Source organism: Rhea americana, unplaced genomic scaffold, assembly GCF_003343005.1.
Source record: "Rhea americana isolate MKP2758 unplaced genomic scaffold, rheAme1 scaffold_238, whole genome shotgun sequence".
Lineage (NCBI taxonomy): Eukaryota > Metazoa > Chordata > Aves > Rheiformes > Rheidae > Rhea > Rhea americana.
Window position 1 is genome coordinate 1,144,839 of NW_028186355.1, and position 19,555 is coordinate 1,164,393.

At 35.3% G+C, this 19,555-nt stretch overlaps 1 protein-coding gene across 1 annotated transcript in view; it reads right to left on the reverse strand.

Moving 5' to 3' along the window:
- Window positions 1-13,056: 13,056 nt before the first annotated feature.
- Window positions 13,057-19,555, reverse strand: part of LOC146595138 (metabotropic glutamate receptor 8) — a gene marked incomplete at its 5' end in the record, with an annotated part of 134,151 nt that continues 127,652 nt past the window's right edge. Inside the window, 2 exons of the mRNA XM_085306333.1 lie at window positions 13,057-13,106; window positions 18,584-18,830. Of these exons, the coding sequence (XP_085162459.1) occupies window positions 13,057-13,106; window positions 18,584-18,830 (297 nt within the window). The remainder of the gene's footprint in view (window positions 13,107-18,583; window positions 18,831-19,555) is intronic.

Genomic DNA, 19,555 nt, shown 5'->3' on the forward strand with positions numbered 1-19,555 from the left:
GTCAGTATTTCCTTTCTGATCTTTATTGATTATCTGCTGCTGCAATTCTTTCTCTCTCACACTTTTGTTTTTTCTCTCTCATTTTGTTATCCATATAACTTAGGATATGGAGCTTCTCTTYTTTATTCATTTCTAAACTGCTATGCACATCTAGTGCAAAATAAAATGTTCAATAATGTTATAGTAGTGGAATTTTAACAAAGATAGAACCTATACAATTATAGTACAGAATTCTATCATGTAAATCTGTTGAAATAAAGATAGCAAGTAAAGGAATCTCRTCAAGGAATCCGTCAAAATTCAGATTATAATAATGTGCAGCAATAACATCACAATTCAATTTTATTAAATTCTGCTATTAGAGTATAAATGGAATATTAATTTCATGTGAAGGAAAGAACATTATGGTTGCTTTTCGGTCCTTCTTTTTAAGAGGAACAAAAGATAATTGCATCTTGAGAAACTGAAATGTTGCCACAAAAATAAATGTTATTCAGAGGGATCCAGTCCTCATAACTAAGTCCCTAATTTGCACTTAAATGCTATGTTTTTAACTAGGGAAATTCCTCAAGTTAATGTCTAAGTTCCTTTACTAGTCAGTAAGAAATGATTTCATAGGCAGCTGATCTCTCTCTTAGATAATTATCTACAGAAATGGTGTTAATGCACCAGAGTCCTATGAGATGAAGGAACAGATTCAACTYGTTCTGTCCATACTGTGAGTTTGCTGAAACTGTGTACCACTCACCGATGCTGATAAGAGATTACTGACACATAAGGCCTGATAGCCAAATCACACGTGCAGCTTCACATACACATAAAAACTTACCAGGTTACAAGACTTATCATTTTAACTGTTCATGGTAAGCTGCTTAYTCTGTCAGAGAGAGATTAAAGCAAAACTGCAGAACAGAATTAACTGCCTTGTGTAAGGTACCAACAATTTTTTAAATATGTATTGTATGAGGGAGTATCAACCCTGTCCTACGGAAACTATTGACACGTTGAGATTTTTTCCTTATAATGGAGAATGAGGCAGCACCTTTCAAATGTTTTCAAAGAAAGAAAATTATGCTCACCTCTAGACCAATGGAGTGGTATTTTGTTTGAGAAATTCCAGAGTACTGGATTCTCTCATCATTTCTGATCACAGGACAGCTAAGTTCATAGCCCTGTTACAGAAGAGAGCTGATGTGTGCCAACGGTTCCTCTCCTGTTTTATGTGAATCTCACACAAAGGGAGCTTCAAACTGAGTGTCTGTCAGCCGCGGGCTAGTGGCCTAAACAGCAGTCTGCAGAATGGAAGAGTCTCTGCTTCCAAAAACAAACAAAAAACCTCAGATTATCCTCAAAACCAGACTCAAAACTGACACATTACAGAAAGGTGTTCAACAGTGGCAAATGATCTAAGCATCTTTACCCTGTTATTGTTGTCTCTCTGAGTGGCTCACCAGCTATGCTCTTCCAGATGTACTGACAATCTGTCAGCCCAAGCGCCTTTTTCAGATACTGCTGATGAAATATAGATGGATATTCTCACACAGTTTGCAAATTCTAAAACACTAAGAGTCAGAAGATATCATCCTGCTATGATATGCCATCCATGAACACCTTGATAAAAAAGATAAATGACATTGTATTTAAATGATATAAACAGTGCATTTCATCCTGAATGCTGCTATTAATGCACTCCTTGAACTTCTCCTAGACCATGGTTTGTAGAACAGATTGTATGGATTTCTGTTCCTTAGTCAGCTTCTGCATCTAACTTCTCCTTTTGTATATGAGGATTTGGGGTATCACCCCCTCTCCAATATATTTCTCTGCTGTTCTGCCAGGTTAATATTGGTTTATGCCATCCAGATGGGGCCTTGTTGTCAGAACCTGACATTTGAAGTGTTAATGGAGACTGTCAAATAGAAGACAAGTACCAGCTTCTGAGATTCTCAAACTCATCTTCACTTACAGGTCCTCGAGGGCTCACATGCACATGCTTCTTTAAATTGATTTATTACATACAGAGAAGCACCTGCCTCCACTTTCTCAGCTTCGCATGGATCCACTTCTGCCCATGTCCTGGGCTCCTGTTAGTATCAGTACTGCCAGTTTCCTAAAATAAGCTAGAAGTTTGAAAATAAGGGCTACAATTTTAACAGAAAARTATGACTATTTTTCAGTGATTAAAATATTTACTAGAATCAGCAGTATTGACTGAAATATAGTAATCCTCATGTACAAAACATAAACAGCCAGCAATTCTTTGTAGGATATACTAATTATTTTTTTCACAGAATGTTGGATAATTTGTATTACTTTAATACAGGAGGCTTTCCACTTTTTGATGCAGGAGTAGTATCTCTGTAGACTCATTTAATTGCTCCTCAAAGATCTGGCTGACTGTTTGAATACTTTGATCTCTTCACATGTCAGCACATTGCTATTTGCATTGTGTACCTGAATAACTATCAGCTTGCGATTCACCTGGGATACAATCAACTTCTTTTTTTTTTTTTTTGCCTTTCTTTCTGTCTTTATTTTTGAGACTTTGACTCAATTTACCGAAAAGACAATGTAAAATTTATAACTACTGCTGTGTATTACATATTCTGTTGTCAAAGTCAGCCTTGGGTGGAAAACTGAAGTGAGCGTAAACATTGTGGATAGCTGAAAGTGACCTGCTATCAGTCTCTTTAGTCCAATATCTCCAAGAAACCTTGAGTTCATTCATTGCAAAGTTAACTTCACAACCCCCCGGGTAATTGGAAGTAATTTATGTAGTGGAAATTTCACAATTTATGTGAAAGAAACAATAAACAGAATCTAGTTGTTACTGCCACTTTCTCAGATAAACACGTTAACATCCCTGTGTGCATACATTCTAGGTGAGGATGCGTTGTCAGTCCTACATTATGCAAATATTTCTGGATTCATCATGTTACTTTCCCCACACTAGAGCTGTGTGTCTCCTATTCATCAATAGCACACCAGGCCTTTGGCCCTGGCATCTGTCAGTTCAACCTCTTGTACTAGGCAGAAAAGCTGATGCTACACATTTGCTCTACAGAAAAGGCCTTGCTTTGATCCATGACTTCATATCTGTGGGAAATTCACCTGGACAGAAATAGTTTCATYGGTATTTTCCTAGCACAAATATATTTCTACTGCCATTATTGCTGCTTAGGGAAAAGCTTGCTTTAAGCATGCCCTCATCAAACTCAGGTCAGGAGCTGTGYCTGGTGCTTTGTTTTTAAGAATTATACAAAAGTATCCAGTGGTAGAAAATTTGGAAGCACTTTCCTAGAATAGTACCACTTTCCTTAAATGGAAGCACAGGATTAATTAGAGTCTTCTGCCTATTAACAGCTGATCCTCTTTGTTCTTGAAAGCAGAGAACATTATGTTYTAATGAGATGTATTATAGAGATATAGGGATATAGGAGCATGATTCTTCAAGGGGAAAAAGCAAGGAGAAAATATAGTACCATACCAAAAACTCTAAAAATGCATAGCCCCACTCTGTACATAGAACAATGAGAAATTGCTGTCTGATTACTACTCTGGAGTGTATGAACTGTATTATCTAGTTTCTGTTTACTTGGAAAAGCAATACACATAACTATAAAATGCACTGTATTAATTCAGACTTTCTGAGAAAAAATACAGCGCCTTTCTTCACCTGTAATATTTATGTCATTCCTGTCAGTGCTGTTGTTTCTTTCTTTTCTGGTTTTATATTTTATCTATTTCTAGGAATTACAGYTCATTTTTTCTAAGAGAAGAAATAGGTTCTGAAACACCATCATTTGAAACTATCTCTAGAACATACTTTCAAGGCAACTGTCCCAAACTTTCAATGCTTTAGGCAATAATTTATAAAGTATCAGCAGTCTGGTATTTGAAATAATCACATTTTTGTTATTTTATCTTACAAATTGTGCACTTCATAGCTGTCATTCACAGAAAAATACCCTGAATTTCATATAAAACTAATCATCCTGTCATTCCTTGTTCGGTGCCGCATTGGAGATGATGGCAACAGATGAAAATTCTCACAAGGAATGATAACTTCTATAAAGCAAAATGATTACAACTTTTTTTGCATTTTCAGATAAGAGTGAAAATARATAGAAATAAAGAAAGAAACAACATATTGTTTTGAGACTTGTCTATCAATTGATTTTTAGCAGTGATGAAAAACTGTATTGAGTAGAGGTAGAATATATACATGCTGTATTTTTACAAGTCTATATCATCTCTAAATTATATGTAGAGTAAGAACTGCACACCTGGGTTAAACACAGCAAGTGAGCAATACTGAGTTCTACTCTTTACACTCTGCAATGTGTAAGCTAGCTAGAAAGATAAATTGATATATAGATAGATTTATCACCAATGAAGACTTCATACTGTTGTAACAAGCAAAGTCCTAAAAGCTTGACAATTCATTACGTCATATGCATTTTTACCTGTATGCTCTCTCTTGCTTTATTGTTTCAAGATTTTATTAATATTCTACTAAGAAATGAAAAGGGGGTAGCATTCAAAGATTAATCCAGCAGTTTTTGGGACTAAAAACCACTGAGGTAGATTCAGCTGCCACAGGAATTATTTCCAGAAGCAGGYGGTGAAAAGTGCATTTTAATTTTGTCAATGTTTCTTCAGTTTTTCAGAAGAAAGCAATTATTTATATCTCTAACCAGGAATGTTTTCTAGAATTATTTTACCTCTTTTTAGAACCTTCTCCCCGTTTCCTCTTCTATTTGACTATTGTTGCCAGAGATTTACTCTATTGATATGTTTCCCTCTAAACTGGTCCTGAGGACCAAAGACTCTGGAGACCMCTGGGGAACTACCCAAAGCAGTACTGAAGAAATAAAACTAAACATCAAAATATATCTACTGGGAAGTGCCTCAGCATTCTAGCAAGACTAGCAAAGAGGATTTCTATATGCAACAAACAGTTTATTTTCTGAAGGACCATACTTATTTAATATTGATAATCAATGATTACAAAGACACTGCAGCATTTAGAAAGTAGAGTAGCTGCCCAGAAACAGAGAACATGCTGTGTCAGGGAAACAGGCAGCTAAAGAGACTTTGAAGCTAGCATTGTATACAGYAATTTTTTTGGCATCAATCTTGCAGAGAAGTTCTACAGACAAATGCTAAACTTTGGTTCGTCACGTACATAAATAGCCTCTGTGCTGTACATTAGATTGTACGGTGCTCTGTACAGGAACTGGTGCAGAAAATTCAGCTAATGTTTTGCTTCTTTAGGAATCAGCATGAAGTTAGTGTTTTGGAGTGTTGTAGATATTAGATGACACAGTGGAACAAGACACTCAGTTTGCAAGGGTCATATTATCCACTCTAGGTAAGTGTTTCTTTCTTCTTCTGCATCTGACCAACAAAGGGGAAAAGTAGTAATGGAAACTCTTAGTAGGATCATTAGAAAAAGATCATTTTGGCCAAATTTCAACTTTGGCACTTGAAATTTGCTTAGTTAAGATTCAGCAGACATATTCAGTTGAATATGTTTAATTTACCAGTTAGCTGTGAATTTGGAGTTATTTTTGACAAAGAGGGCGTGTCCTACAAAAATTACAATTTCAGTTTTGCAGGGAAGGTTTTCTTTTCTTTTGGAAAACCATTTCCAGTTCCCTTGCAGGATCTCAGAGAGTGGGAAGGCTCTAGAGATTTCCTAAATTAGGCATTGACAAGAGGGAATGAGCAAATTCATTTGCAAAAGGCTGCCATTTCAAAGGAAATGTTGCAACCTTTGATCCTCACCTARAATTTCTGAAGAAAAGGTTGAAACATATCTATTTGTAGGTCTTTGCAGAAGTTGTGTGTATCTCTTGGACATCATGGTAATTTTTGGAGGGCATTTCAAAGAAAAATGAGTGTGTATTCTTATTTGGTACCTTATCCAACGCTGGCTCTTATGGCTCCCATTAACTGYTTTGTCATTCTTGCCCACTACCATTCTGTGGAATATGTAAGATTAGCTCRTTCCCTGGAGCTGCCGTGTGACCTTAACGGAGGCCAGCACGGTCTCTTCGTAGCCAACACAATTCTTTGACAATGAAACTTTCCAACGTTTTCTTCTATTTCCGTTCGTGTTTGGAGTACAGCAGTTCTATCACTGGTCTCTTTTCCTCTCACGTTCATACTCCTCTGCCTGTCATGTTGCTGTTACTTCCATCTAGGCACGAGTCACTTGTGTAATACAAACAAAAGCCTGCTTTGCCTTTATTATGGATCTAACTGTACTTCTAACATTGCTTTAGCTCTGGGGGACACTGCTGCTTGCTCTTCACTGTCTGCTGCCATACTATTGAAAATAGTAAGTTCCTTGGAGCTAGCCACCTGCTGTCATACTATAATGTCAAACAAGAAAAACTATTGCTCTGTATTTGCTCAGTGTTTCAGTGTGAGGGAAAAATTTATAGAGTTATCAACATTCACAAAAAGTGCAAATTTTACAGTGACCTTTTAAGACARACTTTTGCAGACCATTTCCTGACAATAAATTTAACAGAATTATTAAAGCTTCCCATCTCCTTTAAATTATGAAGACTAAAATATTGTCAAATGAATATGTCTTTCACATTTCATTTCATTGGATAGATGCAACAGATTATTTCCACCAAATGTATTTTGCAGTTTCCATCATCTGACTTGTAAATTTAAGACAAGAAAGAAGCTGAAAGGAGACAATATGATTCAGGTCTATTCAGAACTATAGGACACAGTCCACAGATAAGGTTTATTCCTTCTTGTATTTGCTCTCTCCCATTAATCACAACCTTTAATTCTCCCAAGTAACATAATTAGGATCAATGACACATTTATTCTGTTCTCCTGTTAGCTACTGAAATTTCAGGAGAATCTTAGAAAGAAATGACTTCTATGTAAGGTGACTTAACTCAAATTTTTAAAAAGATCATTACACTGTTAGATTGGAGTAGGTAATCTGAAAATAAAGTATGCACAKAAAATTGCAGTGGTGTTTTCTGGAGGCAAACGGTTGCAGTACCACTAGGGTCAAAGCTACTTCTGAAATAGATACTGCCGAAATTGGGAAAAGTAGTAGGCACCTCTTCTGTCATCAAACTTCTCTCTTTAATATTTAACCACAATATGTAGATTCATATGTATTTTCTTAATTACACCACATGGCATATAATCTATTTGAAAGTCTGGTAATAAACTATTGTTCTATTTGTTAGCTGATGTGATGGTGAAATATACTTCATCATTCACATGCATTTTAAAGTTAAAACATGACAAAGGAATGCTGCAAAACAGACATTTTCTTTACCCACCATGCTATATCTTCTGCTTTCATATCCTGCTTGTAAAAAGAGGCATAAATAAGGAAACTGTATTCCAATATGATATATTTACAAACTGGAGCATTTCAAAATGCCTTCTTTCATTTCTTTCCTGAGTGAGTAATAAAAATTGTCTGTTCACTGGAAGACAGCTAGTATTATTATTTAAAAAACCTGCTGCGTAAATCGCTATTTAGGCATTTCTTGAAAAGGGGATTTTTTGACAAAGTGTTCCATTATTATTTCTATATAAYAGTTAAAGTATTGCCTATGAATTCTGCTTAATTTCTGGTTCATTGACCTGATGCATAGAGTCATTCAGATCCCATTCTATCTATCCTGCAGTCACAAAATCACATTAAGTGCTTGTTCCTGATCTCAGACATACAGTAATATAAAGCTGTATGTCCTGATGTTGTTTCAGTGTTCTCACACATAAATGACTAATAATATCATTTTTAAAACTATAGGCTGTTTTTCTATGATCAGAATGAAACCATAAGCTTGTACAATAAAGAATTTTTATAATTTTAACTAGACCAATGCAATAGTTTAGACACTAAACTTCAAGATCTCAGCTACTGGTAATTTATTACTGTRAAAACTGAGTGGACTGAAATCATTTGAGACTTAAACCCTCTGTTTGATAAAACTTGAATTATCACACCAGCCACACAGTAATGTGTGTAAGCCATGACTTGCAAGCTAGCATTAATGTAAGACTTCAGTCTCTGTTTTTTTGGCATACAGATTTTTGCCCCTCAACTGGGAGAGACTTCATTAATAACCGTAGTAGCTTCTTCTAGAAAAAAAAATAGATTAAAATGTGTCTTGATGCTGTATATTGCCCATCTTATTTATAAGAGTCATTGGRTGGCTTCAGTTTACAGTCTGAGCTATAAATAAGTAGAATCATCCTATCCCTCTGGGTTACTCTGGCTAAACAATTCTGCTGAAAGACTCCTATGAATTTCACTTGGCTTTGTGTAAAACCTTCAGCATAGAGGAAGTCTTTAGAGTGTGTGGAAGTGTACACTTGAGTTGGAGAGAGTAAATATTTGCCAAAACAAGCAGTATACACTAGATATATATGTTGGGACAGTTTCTCTGTTGGGAGAAAGTGCCATTGACTGGTTGTCACACTGTCTCCAGGATGAAAGCTACAGGCATCAACCCAGACCTTGACTAATATGCATCCAAATGTTTCTACAAYGGACTGCTCACATTTACGAAGAAGCGGTGACAGTTCACGGGATGAAGATTGCAAWTCAGTTCAAGAACTCCTCACCCATTCCTTGTTTAAAAATGGAAGGCTCTGAGACCTGGGTCCTTCTAGGCACCACRGCATTCAACTTCAGTCAGTCCCAAAGATATTTATCTATCATTGTCTAAATACTTTGATTGATACAGCTTTTTGCTTCACTATAAACATTTATTCTAGACTGGTTAAAACATGATYCTCAGTAGCTCCAGCTACTGGGCACTTTCAGATACCAGTGAAGCCTGTATGATTTAGGAGTGCTCTATGCCTCTAAAAGTCAGGCCAATGTAAGATCTAGCTTAGCAGTCCCATAAACTATTTCATTCATAAAATCTAATTTTATGAAATTTRTGAAAAATCTCTTAAAAGGGATTTTTGTAAATACAAGTGATTAATGCACCAGAGTTACTTATATGGCATTAGAAGGGTTATAAATATCAATTAAAATATGTTTAAAAATAATATATATGTAAGGTAGCTTTCAGTGGCAAAGCCATTTATTTGAAGATTCAAGGATCTTTTAAAAAGCTACRGTTTACATTAATGATTAAAACACCTGATGCTTGATCTCAAATCTGTTAAAATCAATGATAAGACTCTTTTTTACTTGAATGGCTTTTGCCTTAAGTTCATCAACCTGAAAATACAGTTTAAGGATGAAAAGGTRTGTGAAAGTGGACACCGGAAATTATATTTTTTAATGGTTCTTTCCTATGCTATGTAAATTTAATTTTTCAAATTGTATTGTAAACAACTGGAATATATTGTGTTATAACCATTGGCCAAATTTCACTTTTTAAATTGCTACCAGCTTCCAATTATATCTGCCTCAATATTTTATTCTCTTTGTAAGCTTTTCATTTTAACTTACCTAATACTTAAAGAGAAAAACAATTGTCTCATTTACATTCTTTTGCATATACACTCAGAAAAAAACATGCTGAGTTTCWACCTGCAGATCTTTGTGTGTTAAACAATACTATTCATAATGAAAATGCTGATAAAGGTTTAACTACAGCTTCATGAATAGCAATRCTGTAATATATAGAGCAGAATGAAGTAAATCAAAAAACAGAGGTTGTTAAAAAAGCAATAAGTTTTCTGTATAAAAATAACAGGTGACAGTTATTGCATAGGGGGAAAGAAGAAAAATGAAGCATCTTCATGAGTATTCAAAGGCACAGTAACAACATAATGTGGGGATTTCTCTTCTTATTGCGAACCGAATTCCTCTGATCTTCTCATAAGAAATGGACCTTATAATGTAAAAAGTAAAGTACAGTGGAAGCAATTTTTCTAAAGCTCATCCCTTTTTATACTCATCTTGCAAAAATACAGAAATATTTATTCCAGTTGTATTATACTATTCTCTCTCTCTTTTTTTTTTTTTTTCTTTATAACAGGTCCTTTTTTTAGAAGTGACTTTTTATGGTAATAAGTAAACTGGAGAAAAAGGCCCTGTAATCTCAGGAGGGGTCACAGAAGTTGTGTGTTACCTGTATATCTGATGCACAGTGTGTTGCAGGAATGGGACTCAAAGTCACCTGAAGATACAATCTTGGAAGCAGAACTCACGAATTAAGTTGTCAGACTTTTTTTTTCAGACTACTGTCTTTATAGGAAAAACTCTTCTGAGCTGACAAGAATCAGGTTGACACTCCATCCTGAAATAATATATAATCTGCATTGTTTTTCAATAGCTCTGGTAGGAAACAAGAGAAGAATGTGTTTTTGATTACTGTTACTGTGGATAGCTATGCACTATTGTAAATTCTTAGTTGAGTCAGCGACATTAGCAAAACTATTCACAGGTAAATAGGCATTCTTTATAGGTAAGGGTGTGCTTAACTACCCTACAGAAGTAGTACCTGAGATCACTACTGTTCTATGCTCTTTGAACTGCCTAGTTCATTACGTAATTCATCCTGTGGGCTATTTCTCAAATCAGTTACGCTAATAGCAGTGAGGCTGACGAGGCTTAATATATTGCATATTTTGGACAGAATGACATAGAAAACACACGCAACAATTTGCATAGGAATAAAGCTCTGTTTTTACCTGTTTATGCAAAAAAAGTATTGTTTGGTCAGGTTTAAGTATTATACCTCGGAATAATATTTACTTTGGACTTTACAATTCTTTGGAAGTTGGGAGATATTTGTATATCATACACTAATGTTTATAMGTGACATCTTGTGAACTGCTTTTTCAGATGCATGTTATAATTCCTATATTATTATGTACAGATGTTATAAGCAAAAAAATATGATATTTGTTTTGTTGTAAATTGAAAACTAAACTTTTCAAAACTGTCTATGAAAAGGAACTGTGCCAAAACACTAWTTTTCATATCAAAAAATTCTCTCTCTTTTTCTCTGTGTTAGAAAATCCACCCTGGACTTGGAAAACTGTCTTATCAAAACATTGATCTAAGTCTATTCATTTTCACAAAATACTTCTTTTTGATGAAATGATATTACCTTACCAAACAGAACTGTAAATGTTGGCTGACATTTTTTTCCTGGTCTTCTTAACTTTGACAATGTAACTCGCTCTMAGAACATTAGCTGCATTGCTAATATGCTTAAAATTAAGCATATGGGAGTTTACAGGATTAGGATATACTCAATGGCATATTCAATGAAAAAGGAACTTTTATTATTTTATTTTATTATTTTTTTCAGTCTAACAATTGTTCTGCAGTTTGGTGTATGATTRACCATAAATTTTTCAAGTACTCTATACTGAAGCCTCCGGCAGTCGATAATTCAGATGTTTAAATTCTGGGAAGAGCTAATTGTGTCTTGTCAAAATATCTTGAAAATGGAAATTCACCGACAGGCAGTTGACTACATGGAGTCATGGAGTTCGCTTCCTGCACAGGAGTTCAGTTTGACATTGTAACAGAATTCGGTTTCGGATACTTCAACCTGGGCTTATTAAATCCAGCACSCAGCACAGCTTCTTCCTTTAAAATATGTCACAAAAATATAGCTCCTATGAGGAAAAGAGCACAAGAAGCCATCCAGGCTAATTCAACAGAAAGAACATTTAATAGTGAACTGATTGTGAAGACTCATTGACTTGATGAATGGTAGGTAGTGTATGSAGTGAAAAAAAACGTGTTAAAGAACATCATAACTGTAGCAACAGAGTTGAAAGTCCTTAGCTGTCTACTTTAAGCTTCTCTGGAGGTATTTATTAACATGATAGAAATCTACATGAGTTTGTCTATCTTTGTGCAATTACTTCTAATAAATGGACACTCATTGGACATGGAAATTTAGATGATGTCAAAATTGTTTCTTTCATTTTTAAGTGTTAAGGAGGCAATAACACAAATATCCACTAGGTCACTGCTTTCCCAATTTTCCATTGATTTCTCTCCTGTTATTTCAGTCACTTTTATTGAGATAAGCATCTACTACATTCCCTGTCAGAGACAGGATACGAGGCTGAACAGACTTTTAGCCTGATTCAACCTAGCTGTCACATAGTCTTACACACTATAAGTCCAGAAATGAAAAGGATCAGAATTATTGGTGGAGGTTCCAAAATATAATACGACCATACAAAATAGCAATCATCAGGACTCCTTTGCTTTGCAAACATATAAAGTACACTTACTGTGAATGTGAGGAGAGGAAAAGAAATCCTACTATTATAAAATATATTATAGTCACAAAATATTGAACAAATAAATTCACACACTGCCAAGTGCACACACACACACTCACGGAGGCATGCACATGCATACACACACACACACACACACAAACACACACACATACATACACACACATGCTTATAGTTTACACTGCGTTCTTCTGATGCCATGATTATTATTTTATTTGTACACCCACCTTTACTGCACATTCTAAACAAACAATAGACAACAGTATAAGGACTTTTTTTTTCCTTAAAACTGCAACAAAACAAGTCTCAACATTTGCAAAACATTCCTTTATTATTAGAAATAAATTATTTTGTATAAAAATTAGCATGCGTTGACCATTGCATTTATTTTAGCATAACCCTGGACTTAATTTAGTCAGCCATCACAAGAAACAAACTCATCTTCTTAAACAAGTTGAACAATGTRGGACAGGAAAGGAAATTGTCACAATCACAAAAAAGTACTTACAAATATAACATCAGACATGGTTTATTTCAACAGCATTTTTTTTCACAAGCTAACATTTGTTTTCCTTTTGTGATTTGCTTCCTTTTGTRAGTGAACAGTTCAGAAGTTTGACACTCAGTCTCTATGTGATAAAAMTGGACTTTTCCTTCCCCTGTTTCTTTTTTAACTTCTGCCTCTTGTTTAATCCTTGTCCTTTAGGAGACTGACTATTGATTTGAATGTAGTCTATTGATATTTCCAAGACTGAATTCTGGTAGCGGTAAAGTCTTTGTATTATCCCATCCTGCAGGTCTTCCAGTGAACTTCATCCCTGCTCAGTCTGCCTGATTGCTATAACTGACATAAGTTGTCTTGGTAGAGGAAGCTGCACACCAGAAAAAAAAGAAAAAAAAAGAAAGAAAAAAAGAAAAAAATCAGGATTTTTAGAAGCAAAKGGGAAAGCATAAATTCAACATTTGAAGTCAGTCAGAATTCAACTACATTTCCAAACATCATGGCCCATGTTCATGGAATTATGTGATAAAGTTTAAGCGTGTACTTAAGTGGTGAGCTTGGCTGGATCTCAAGTTCTGTGTATTGGTTCTAACTTTGTTTTTGTGGTCTGGGGAAGCAGAGGTCAAGAGAGGGGCAGCATAAGSATGAGTGGAGAAGGAAGATCCTGTCAAAAATAATTGCAGCTTTTTCTATAATACTTTGATTATTTCTTCTGTATATAACAGCAAGTTATCTGTTAGCAGCTACCTGTGCTTTGTTATTGGTTTTAACATGTCTGTAACAGGATTTCAACATATTATTTGTCTGATATTTTAGCCGATCTTCACAGAGTTTTATAAGTCTAGAGCTTGAGTTTTTCCCTTTTTTCTCCTGACCAAAGACTACTTTGGAGGTAGTCACAAACTGTCCATCCAGGAAAAGTTTACGCATATCTCCTGCTCCTTGAAGGGAAGAAAGTCTGAAGTGGGGAACACATCTCTCAAAGTCAGTGGAACTGAGGAGCTAGTGCCTATGGCATGTGTTTTCTGGTGAGCTTTTGGACATAAAGCATCTGCATTTAAGTAAGCCAGTGGAAATATTTAAGAGAAACCTAGGCCATATTTTACAGCTGCCATGCGGTGATAATATCCTCAGGTCCAAGGTCAACTGGTCATTTCTCTCTTTGGCAAAGCTGACACCACTGATTCAGGATGGAGAGGTTAAACACCTTTACCATTGTAAAAATGAACGGTGAATATTGCATAGCAGTTTTTTGTTGGCTTGTAGCCCTTATATTTTATCCATTTATATAATAAAATATAGCCAAGTCTCCACTGCTCTATTTATATAGTGGTAGGAAAAGGGAAATGGTGATATTAGAATTCACAGGCAAGAATCACTTGATTCTAAACTAGATGTGCAGACATCTCACATGCAACATTCACTGTCCCAGACTACTGGGAGAGTCTCTCTTTTGATTCTAAAATAAGGTCTATGCCATATTGCATAAATTAAAACTTGGCTTCCCATATAAATCTTATCTTCCATCTGCAAGAGTCATGTTCTGCTTATGACGGTGAGGACTGCAGCTGGCAGGATGAAAATAATTTGATGACACAAAAATAGTCTGATCTGCAGATTCAAAGATCTTTATTCTATTCTCATATCTGTCTTCCTTCCTTGATTTTTTTTTTTTTTTATATATATAGAATCTGGTAAGAACAGCTGAGATAGGAAAAGGATTCTTCATACTGTCTCCCAAATCAAACCCAACAATCTGGTGATGATTTTGAAAGAATAGATTTACAGAAACTAAGAAATAACTACTTCCCTCTCCTATACCTCTTCTCACTAAAGTTGCTGCAAAATAATATTGGGTAGCATAAATAATTAAGTTTGCTGCTTGCTTCATCAATATATTTTCTGCAGGTTTCTGAGGAATTTGTATCTGAGGAATTTTATTTTAATCTTATAGTTGCCATTTTAGAAAACACAGCAGAACCACACCATTATAATTTACATGTCACTGGACTTTCTTTTTTTCTAAAAAGGGATAATCAAAAGGAAGCTACAAAACAGAATATTTCCTACTCTCACCTGCATAGGTAGCTCGAACATTTTATGTCTGGCAAAGCTAATTCATGAAATGATTGCTCTTAGCTCACTGTCTTTCATATAAATCTGCTGAGCGATCACAGTATTCCAGTACTGGCAGGAAATGCTTTATTTGACTGTGTTGGGACACTTGAAGCAAATATAGCTTGATTTACATCTTTCAGATCTTTCAGATGTGGTGCACTGCTCCCATCTGAACTCTCCCATGCTCCCACAGCTGGATTTTTAAGAGGATTCTATTCTTCCTTTGGCCCTTTAAATTCCTTCTGAGAATAACGCAGGACTGCCGAAATGGCACAAAGTTCCTTAGAACATAAAAGGATTTTGTGCCCAGTTAAGAAATAACAAATAAATACACGTCTGCAAATTCTGCACATGTGGGAACAAAAGGATGGAGAGAGCAGAGTCTCATTTGTTTCCTCATTTTGAATATAGGCTCAGCTACGCAATCATATTAAGCTGGCTTAAAACATTACCTGCATCAGCTGAGTTTTATGATAACTTTTCATGTGTATGCTTTTAGCCTACAGCAATATAACATAATCAGATTTATCACAACTCAGTAAACTGAATTATATGAGAACATTTGTAAGAAGCTCAAAGTACATAAATAAATAGTTACTGCATATCAGCTGATTTAGAGTAATTTATTAATTTGCTATAATTTGGTTGTATGTCTGATGCCTAAATAGTTTTGACAGATCTAATCTGGGACTGATCAAGAAATAGAAATTATCATAGTTTATTCTGAGTGTCATCACTTTAAAAAATGATAGCAAGGAAAACCAGTGTAGATTTCAGTTCAAAATGTGATATAAATCTAATCTCATATCCAAACACTTTTTCACTTGATAAATATTGTAAGTGTCTTTACAGTTCACTGCAATAACCCTACAATTCCTTTTTGAGGATCTGAAAGCTTCTGCAGCTGGAATCCTGGTCTTTAAGACTGTTAGCATTTTGTAGTAATAATATGAATCTCATTTGGCAAGCTCAACAAACTTGGCACAAAATATTTCTGGAACGAACAATCTTTCTAGCTCCAGTTACTACACTGATGTTGGAATGAAACAAACAAACAAACAAAAACAGAATAATATGAAACAGGACCTAATGCAATTTAGAAAAGTTACTGTGAGTTGACCCATATACATTTAAAGTAGTTGCCATTGTTATGTCCTCTGCAATTGCATATGGATTTTTTTCATCATTCTGTGTCCCAGATACAATGTTTTCCACAGAACATATGCATTTTTGCACACAAGAAATGCCTATGTTCCTGTGGTGGACAACACGAATGGGAAGCAGTTACACGCAAGAGAATGAACTAGAGAGAAAAGAGTACTCTTCAGTCTGAAAGCTAAAGGAATTACCTGTCTCCTCTAATTTCTCACTTAGTACCATTGTCATAATCAGTATTTTTGCTTGGGAAGTGAAGGGAAACATTTGCTCACCACTTCTAGAATGCTAGGAACAGCCTGATTTTTCTCAATCAGCTTCATATGCTAAAATTGACAAGAAAGGTTACCTTGCATGGTGTCACTACAAGAAGAAATTATGCGATATTTTGAAGGAGTTGTTACTATTGACCTAGGGAAAAACATTTGTTTTGCATGTGCACTGAGAATTCACAGGAACCTCCAAAAGTTTTTTTGAAAGTAACTGTTTTGGCACAAAACAGGGAAGCTGCTCAAACTCAATGATTGGGGACCACTTTCTGAAAGTGCAAAACCCTTCTTTCGCCAAGAGCTCAATTACACAACTACAACTCCCTGAATAGTAATTCAGGGAGTAATGATTTGACTCTGAATTTTTGCCAATGGAGTATTATCAAGCATGGATCAAAGCCTCATGAGGATACATTCCTAGTGAGTTTATGATTATACAGATATGCTATGGTTAAAAATAAGTTTAGAGTACAATAAATAAGCATTACCCTGTGTACACAGAATCATAGAATCAGTAAGGTTGGAAGGGACCTCTGGAGATCATCTAGTCCAACCTCCCCACTCAAGCAGAGTCACCTAGAGCATGGCAGATAGGGTTGCATCCAGGCAGGCCTTGAATAACTCCAGAGAAGGAGACTCCACAAGCTCTCTGGGCAACCTGTTCCACATCACACTACTAGAGAAGTAAACCTGCTTCCAAGAGTAGCTATTCCCATGAATTTTACATAATCAGTTTAAGGAATCCCTGAGCACAGCATTTCTTAATTAGATATGGTAGATAAACATCAGATACACAAGACTTTCTTACTAACTCTCTTCCTTCTCCTACTGTGGAAGCCCTGCTTTGACCTTTCCTCAGAAGCTGATCATTTTGCAAACTCAGCAAAATCCATCTCTCTTTTTCTTCTGCATTTTATTTTGGCTTCTGAAGATTTGTGAAAGTATTGAGTTCTTCGTATTTCTGTTCTGTTATCTGATCCACAAGGAATTTCAACACCTTTCTCCTTGTGTCCTCTGTCATACGTGTCAATTTGAAGCTGTAGAAACCCATAGCTCAGACCGGCAGATTTACACATTTGGAAGGGTTACAAGTTTTGCAAGTTAATTTGTTTGCACTCAATATGCTCCACGCATCAGCAGCTATGCTATAGTAAACCTATGGACTATTTTTACTTAGTCCTCAATCTGGCAATCTCTGATTGAATTCAGTGGGGGGATTGCATATTTATGAAACAAGTAAAATATTTTTATGTAAACTTGGTGCTGGTTTGTCTGAATGTGCACAAGCAAAATAACATTATTCAATTTCCTGTCAACATCACAAAAAAAGTAATGAAAATTCATAAAATTCATTTTCAGTCTTTAACTGTAACAGCAAATGTCCGGCCAATGGAACCAGTTCTTTGATAGAAACTGATTTTCTCTGACTACTAACCCAGGGATAAAATTACTGGCTCTATTCAAATATATATACACACACACATATATATGTATGTGTGTGTGTATATATATATATATATATACACATATATAAATTCTGACGTCCAGTTTACAAGATTGTACATCATGCAGTCAAATGGAAGCTATAACCATTTTTCCATACCAGAGTAATTTAGAGATGTGCCAAGATTCAAGAACTTTTCTGACATGTGAAAAAACTTCGTCCTATTACTAACCCATGACATATAAGAACATATAATGAGTAAGCTGTATATGAATTATTACATTTTTGTGCCAAGATGAATAAGACTTCAACAAAGACTTGGATGGAAGGTGTTATTCTGGTGGGCACTAGTACCATTCATGAACTGTAGTAGATGGACAAGTTAATAACAAATATTAATTCAAGGTAGAAAAGTGAAGGGCTATTTTCATTTCCACATCTAACTATTAACAATATTAACTGTTTTCATTGTATTTTTTCAACAGCCTTTTAGTTTTGAATACACAGTGATGACCATAGATATACCTCATGAACTGTCAGGATATATCTCAAATGGCACAGCAATGCACAGCACATCAAATTAGCACTAGCTAAAACTGATCATTTTAAGGAGATGTGACTTTCCAAAATCTGTTTGTGATTTTTTTAGTAGCCTCCTGTCACCCATAAAAAACAATTTTTATGAAACAACTCTAGGCATTCCTGCAGTGATCGGTACATGAATTCTGACACATCTCTGGATTCATGCAAAACAAGAAAAAGAATAAAGTTTATTACTAAAAGAAAGTGCTTTCAAATGAACGTACATCTATTAGGAAGTGCTGCCACTCTTGACCATGGGAAAGTCTACAGATGACTTACTGTTGGTTTCAAGACTTTCACATAGTTCAGTTTTGACCTCGCCATTTGGTCTGTCATTTCCTTTCTGGATCAGTTTACTTTGCATTGTGGCAGCTGTCACTACAGCCTTGAAGCTCCTCTTCCTTTTTTGAACGTTCTGCTCTGGATGAAAAATGATAATATAAACCTTGGGCATGTAGAGCATGCCCAGAGACACAGAAGCACTTAAACTCATGGAGACAGTAAGTGTTGTTGTCTGGATGTACATCTGGGAAGAAACAGAAACAACAGCATGAAAAATCATTGTTTGTAATACTGATTTAACATGTAAAGGCAAATTATCTTTAAAATACTAGCTGGCCAAGAAACCATAAGCACATTCTCTTTTTTTTTCTTTTTTTCTGTACATACAGCAGAAGGATCTTTCACTTAMGTTGTCTTTAACTATAGCCAAATATGGCTTCTTTATATTGTTGGGATTTTTAACATCAAGAGTCAGTGGTAGAAACACATAATGCATATTCATTTCCATAAACATAATCCAGCTACTGTAGCAACTGCCTTTTCAGATGATAAATGTCTGTACAGGAGCAGTATACAAGCAGTGACAATAAGTTTAACCTTGTATTGTCTATTTTAATACACAGAAGCTTCTATAACAATATACCATTTGGTGATTCAGCAGTGTGTGCTGCATGGTTCAACTGGCAACAGGCATAATGCAGAATCTGATGAGAAATCTTTGATATACCATTTGCATTTCAAGTGTACAAGAAAATGAGCTTCTCTATAGTGAAGCGTGAATATTATCAGGTTTGTTGAAGCTGTTTTGTTTTTCTGATGTTGTTGTTGTTGGTTTTGTTTTTAACATTTCCACATTACTGTTGAATTCTAGTCACAATGTTCTGTGGCACATAATAAATATGCTAATATGCCACATTCCTTCTAAATAAGAAATCAAAAAATAAGAGATCCAAGAAAACAGATTATAAT